At 42.5% G+C, this 6,355-nt stretch overlaps 2 protein-coding genes across 2 annotated transcripts; one reads left to right on the top strand and one right to left on the bottom strand.

Annotated features, from left to right (window-relative positions):
- Nucleotides 1-243: 243 nt before the first annotated feature.
- On the bottom strand, nt 244-1,606 carry ly97.3 (lymphocyte antigen 97, tandem duplicate 3). Its single transcript, XM_040170949.2, has 4 exons — nt 1,463-1,606; nt 1,176-1,245; nt 715-837; nt 244-453 (listed from the first exon to the last, which is right to left on the bottom strand). Exons 2-4 carry the CDS (start codon nt 1,222-1,224, stop codon nt 347-349), a joined length of 279 nt encoding a protein of 92 aa, XP_040026883.1. The 5' UTR covers nt 1,225-1,245; nt 1,463-1,606; the 3' UTR covers nt 244-346.
- A 2,337-nt stretch (nt 1,607-3,943) lies between these two features.
- On the top strand, nt 3,944-5,704 carry LOC120815886 (gamma-crystallin N-A). The gene is made up of 4 exons (XM_040170950.2): nt 3,944-4,120; nt 4,282-4,530; nt 5,008-5,153; nt 5,360-5,704. Exons 1-4 carry the CDS (start codon nt 4,100-4,102, stop codon nt 5,493-5,495), a joined length of 552 nt encoding a protein of 183 aa, XP_040026884.1. The 5' UTR covers nt 3,944-4,099; the 3' UTR covers nt 5,496-5,704.
- Nucleotides 5,705-6,355: the final 651 nt, after the last annotated feature.

Genomic DNA, 6,355 nt, shown 5'->3' on the forward strand with positions numbered 1-6,355 from the left:
AGGTTTTGGTCGTGAATATTAAAAGTAATTAAGGAATGGGGTGAAAGGTCAGTGCAAAGTCCTGTGGGAGCATGAGCTCTGAAAGCGCTGAAGCTGCCTGAGCACCTTTGTTAAAATAACCCAACCTGCTGAAAATGAAACTGTTAACTGAATATGAATCCCCTAACTCGTGCTCTTTGGCCGTAGTATGAAGACTTTGTTATGGACTTCATGTGGATGTCGAAAGGGAAACTTGAGAAGAAATAAGAAGGAGACTCAAACTGCTTTTATTAGTCAGACGATTGACAGACCAAGTTTAGTTTTGAATTCACACGTGCGTTTGCACCTCTGAGATACTCAACTCATTTCAATAGGTGTTGCACATGTCTTCTGTGCAGCAGTTGATATTGATGTAGGCGTTCATCTTCAGCATTTCGCAGTCTGACAGCGCCATGCATTTCTGAAACTCTCCATCTAAGAAAGATTTTTTTTTTTTTAAGGAAAGTGATTCATGAAAAGTCAATGTGCTGTATTTGATATGGAAAATATTCAATATTCACATCTAGCACATCGATATAGTTTATAGCTACGTGAATGTTACCATGCCCGGTAGTGTTTTGCCACAAGAGGTCTCAAGCACATCTCTTTCTCTACACTTTTTTACAGAACTTCCTCTTCCTCAACCTCCTTATTGGTGCCAGTTTTGGTCCCAGATGACATTCTAGATAAACTCACGTGGTGGTTTGAGGAATCTGGCCGCAGCGCAGGCATCCTTCCCTGGTTTACAGGTCTCTACGGAGAGCTCACAGGCTCCTCCGGCCCTCCTGGAGACACACCGGTGGCAGTCCAGAGCCTCACCTGAAGTAAAAAAAAAAAAAAAGCAAACAAGAAGTCATCGCGTGTCGGCTTCTTTGGCCCAGTCAGAATATCTACTATTATATATACTAACTATTGTGGGTTATGAGTTAGATTGAATCTGCTTTGGTGTCAGAGGTGTGATTTAAGCCACATGAGATCACGCTCTCCTCACACAGGGTGATTTTAACGTCTGAGATGAGATGTCCTCCGTTGCCGGAGAGGTCGGCTGATATTGTGTTCCTGAGCGAGTGAAGACTAAAAGATGAAACAGCAGACGTCCCCCCTGCACAGCAGCAAAGGTTGTGTTTATTCAGTGGAGAATCAGTGACATGACTCACCAGCTGTAAACAGCAGGCCGACGGCCAAAGCCAAAACCCAAAACTTCATGGTTCTGTCCAACACTGCAGCCTATGAGAGACAAATCTATCATCTCCTGTTTTTTTGTATCAAATATACAGTTGAAATGATGAAAACGTAAATACATGCGCAGTGAAATTGAAATCTAAAGGCATAGTAAAGAAATGTCAAACTGATATTGACTTGATGTTGATTGTTATTCAACACATTTCTCCCTAAGAATGGCAGGTTAGAGACGCAAACAAAGTATTGTTTCACGTTTTCATACCTTGCTGGTTTGTCTGTGTCTGTTCCTGCCGGCGACTGAGGCGCCTTCATCCGCCTTCCCTCCTTTTATACGCCGTGCATAATTTGGGCCGCCATGGTAACGTGGTGTGAGTGGTGTTTCTCCATGCACGCCCAGCTCCTCACACACCACGGGTACACTGTGTTCAGGGGTTACAGTTTCCCAATGCTCGGATGAATTATGCAAGAGCTGTTCACCCTTTGTGCGCAGTTTATATCATTTATGAGCTTTTTGCAGATCTTAATGTATGCATTTGTCCCAGACTTAGATAACGATTCATATATTAGTCAGATTTAAACCGTAAGTGGAAAAGAGGATATTTGTGAAAGGTACGGTATGTTTGCTTTAGGTGGATAATGTCTATGACCTATGTGAGGAGTGGTGGCTGCAGCCCACTGCTCTATAACTATAACCTTGGCAAACAAAGCCTGAATGGACCTGAAGTAGCACAGACTAAAGAAAGAGGGCTGAAAGACCGGAACCGTCTCTCTCAGCTCTCAACACATCAAGTACATCTTGCACAAGTAGAGGAATATGCTTCCTTTAGTCCATCTTTTAAAATTTGTTTTTACCTTGATCAGATTTTACTGACGTCAAATTCCATTTGATATTTAAACCCCGAGAAAGACAAATGTCCGACACTTGTGATCAGTGTAGAGGCAGTACTGGTTAATGTGAAATTAAATCATTGATATCAATAGAATTATCAATAATCACTAAGATAGTTCACAAAATAAATACATAACGGAGAACCACCTCAAAAAGAGACTAATAACCAAACTTCAAATCATTGAGCGTTCGGAATGGAAGTCGTAAGTTCAAACACCAGCTGTGGACTCGAAGAGGTGTCGCAAGGAGGCCGTGTTTGTTCACCACAGGTGTTCGTTGCGTGTCTGTGGGTAAATCTATATGTGTGATGGGTCAGTAAATCAAACACATCTTAGTCGCCACAGTGAGACACGCTTTAAACTTGACGACGGGTTGATCGAGTTTGATTCCTCGAGACTCAACGTCCGCTTCTGCGGTCAACTCCGTAGACCGTTTGAATGCACCTGTACGCTGATATTCGCGATAAACGCAATCAAGCGGACATGAGACAACACCCGGTTTTCAAAGTAAGATGTCAGCAAAACGTGATGGGAATACGATTTAATGAATTATGTTTACATTTAGTATAAAACATGTTAGCTGAATTTAGTGAGTAAAGAGAAAATTCAATTTAAAAATCACAATTAAGTACACATACTGAAAATTGAGTGATTTTCCAAAGCAAAGGTGCTCCATTTGTATACACTGAACGTTTTGATCAAAGCTATTTCAGCAATATTTCCAGATAATGGTTCACGTATGTGCATTTTGTGTATTTTACAGGTCATTTAGCTGACGCTTACATGACATTTTTACCCCATGGTTTTTACATTACTTGCCCAGGGAGCAGTTAGGGGTCAGGTGTCTTACTCAGGGACACTTCAACATGGGACATGGGAGAGTCAGGATTCAAACTGCCAACCTTGCGCTTCCCAGTGCACCCTCTCTACTCTGTCAACATCTCTGAGTCCAATTATGCTGAACATGAGTTTTCCAAAATAAAAATCCTAAATTTGTATCCTCAAAAATCTCATTTCTGAATATTTGAGATAAAAGGGGTTTTCTCAATAATTCCAAACAATGACTGATGAACATGTTATTCGGGAGACAGACATCTCTGACCGAAAACATTATACTTTACCAATAAAGAGATTTCTTTTTAAAAACTTGTTTAATTATCACTTGAATATTTAAGGTTTTATAAAATCACTTTTCTTAATAATTCTAGACAATTATTGGACAGATGTGTATGTGTTCAGGACATCTCTGACTCTGAATTAAACATTTTTACTGTACCACTTGACAATGTTCTACATTTGTACAATTGAAAAGCTAATTTCTGAATATTTTAGGTGTTATGAATATACCTTTCTCAACAATCCCACACCATGACAACTGTATATGTGTTAAAGTCTTTTATAAAACTGGTGATTTTTGATGTTCAGAACAGGGAGATTCTTCACGGAAGAAGGATACAGGGATCCCGCCTGGATCAGCATGTGACAAACAACAACAGAGAGTGATCTGCGAGGAAAGGATCTGCTTTGGAGTAGGTTATCTGTGCTGCTCTGCTCGTTCTGCTCTCATCAAAATCCAGACAAAGAGATGGGAACACCCATCGTTATCTTCTACATTCTCACAGCTACTTTCCCAATTTGAGACCAACTGAGGGATCTCTGGTTGGGTCACACACGTCCCTTCACATCTGCCTAAACGTTCCTTCTCTGTTTATGTGGCTGCCTTTGCTCCCCTTGTCGGAACACCACCCAAATATTATTCTGCAAACCAGACCAATCTCTCCCCCCACCCCTTGCATTGTTTCCCCTCCCTGAGAGCCAAACTCCAATATCAGCACTGGGACATGTAAGGGAAAGTGTCCATGAGGCAAAATGTCTAAACCCCCCATTGTTGTGCCTTTGTTACCTTCGCCTCGCGATACCACCACCCTCTCTGTCGGCCATATATATCTGGGCGCCCACATTTTTCCACTCTTAGACTGTGCGACTAGTTTGGAACAGCTGACAGTGGAAAATGTCTCAGTACTCAGGAAAGGTGAGTACCAAAACATGGGGAGCGTGACGCAAACGTAACCATGTGAATTACCAACAAATGTCCGTCTCAAGCGTAGAGCGGAATACTTCCCACCGCTCACAGCACTTTCTATACAAGCATTTGTTAGGCACAAAAGTGTTTGAATCTTCACTGCTCGACAGATCGTGTTCTATGAGGGAAAATGTTTCACCGGGAGGAAACTGGAGATCAGCAGCGACTGCGACAACTTCCAGGACCGGGGCTTCATGAACAGGGTCAACTCTGTCCGGGTGGAGAGCGGGGCCTTCATCTGCTTCGACCACCCAGACTTCAAGGGCCAACAGTACGTTCTGGAGCACGGAGAGTACCCCGAGTTCCAGCGCTGGAACGCCCACAATGATCACATGGGCTCCTGCAAGCCAATCAGGATGGTAAGTGTGTGGGCGTGCGTGGGTGTGTTTGTGAGTGAGAGATAGAGTGAGAAAGAGAGAAAGAGAGACAAATATTTAGTTGTTTAAAAAAAAAAGAAATTCAGAAGCCTGGCTCATCAATTCACATCTGTTTTTCAGATATTATAAAGAAACATTCCAATAATGGTAGTTCATAATAACTCCTGAATTCCTCTTTTCAGTGCAGAGGCATATTAACAGCTCGAGCCTTTTCACCTCACATACACTGATACCGTCACTTGAAAGAAAATCACTAAGAAGTCTTGAGACATACTTTGTAGACTGTGGGCTATACATATTGCCCTCCATGAATATTTAACCTCTAGATATCAATTGGCACAACAGTTAGTGCACTCCATGGAGTGCCTGTAAGAGAAAACCTTGATCCCCGGCGGTGGAAGGCCAAAAAATGTCAGCTGTAACTCACTGAGAGGATTTTTCATTGCCCCCCCCCACCAGCATGGAGAGCACTACAGGATGGAGCTGTTCGAGGGAGACAACTTCTCAGGCCAGTGTGTGGAGCTGTGCGACGACTGTCCGTTCCTGCAAGCACGAGGCCTGACGAAGAGCTGCATCAACTCCATCAAGGTTTATGGAGATGGAGCGTAAGTGTCTCTGCAGCACGGGGGACATTTTGTCACATTTAAGCGCTTACATCTGCTGGAATAGTCTAGTTTATTGTAGTTCAGTGATGGACATCAGTGACAGTGAACTACACGGCCTACAGATAGCATTCTATCAGGCACACAGAGCTTGAACATTTCCCCGTTTAACATCTGTTTTAACGTCATTCGTCTGTTCTCACAAACAGATGGGTTCTTTATGAGGATCCTAACTACCGCGGACGCATGTACATCGTGGAGAGAGGAAACTACTGCACCCACATGGAGTGGCAGGCGGAGAACCCCAACATCCAGTCTATTCGCAGGGTGGCAAACTATTTCTAAAGCATCTCACCGTCACAGGCAATGTGCAAGCAGAGACAAAGTCAACCAGCGGGGGAGAACACACCGCACTGTCAACAAACCTCCTGTTGACTCTGTGGGGCTATAAAATAATAAAAGATAAAGCACATGTTTGACATGGCTTGTTGTTTTATTTTTGTACGGAATACTTCGAAGGCTGAAATAAAGTAGTGATCCTACAAAACCTTCAATGGCATTTCCATTTTATTTTTATTTTTTGTTAACATTCGTCCCTGAGTGTGGAACTGTTGACTTAAACCGCCATGTTGCATTGCAGATGATTCACGTTATTGTTGTCTCTTAAAGGCCATTAATAGAAAACCTTTCTCTCTTTCTAATGGATCTATTACCAAGTTACATGAACTATACTCTGAATACCTCTGAACACAAATTAATAAAAGGGTTGAATATTTTATTTTAATGGGAAATTCTGGAAATAAAACTGACAAAGAAAGAGAAAAGCAGTCACTCAGCCATCATACAAGTAAATGTCTGTCCGTCAGCAGTAAATGGTAGAAACTGTGCCCCCCACCCACCACCATACACACACAGTTAGAAATCAGGAGTAAAGGGGAGATATTTAACGGGTTGAAGCATTATCCGTGAACGCCCCGGTAGCTCTGCTACCCCCTAGTGTCATTTATCTATTTCCTCGTGAAGTCAAGACTTTCACCGCAGGGTTTTCTTCGTGTTTGCAGTGTTAACATTCAGGAGCATGACACGAACACATAAACATTGTTGGGTGGATTCTTTCCAAGACGAGACATCGTGACATAATGCACACAACAGGTATTTAACGTCACATTTAACACCCTTTTACAACATAATTAGCTCATACGTTG

The sequence above is a fragment of the Gasterosteus aculeatus genome, chromosome 3 (genome assembly GCF_964276395.1).
Source record: "Gasterosteus aculeatus chromosome 3, fGasAcu3.hap1.1, whole genome shotgun sequence".
In the NCBI taxonomy this organism is placed as follows: Eukaryota; Metazoa; Chordata; class Actinopteri; order Perciformes; family Gasterosteidae; genus Gasterosteus; species Gasterosteus aculeatus.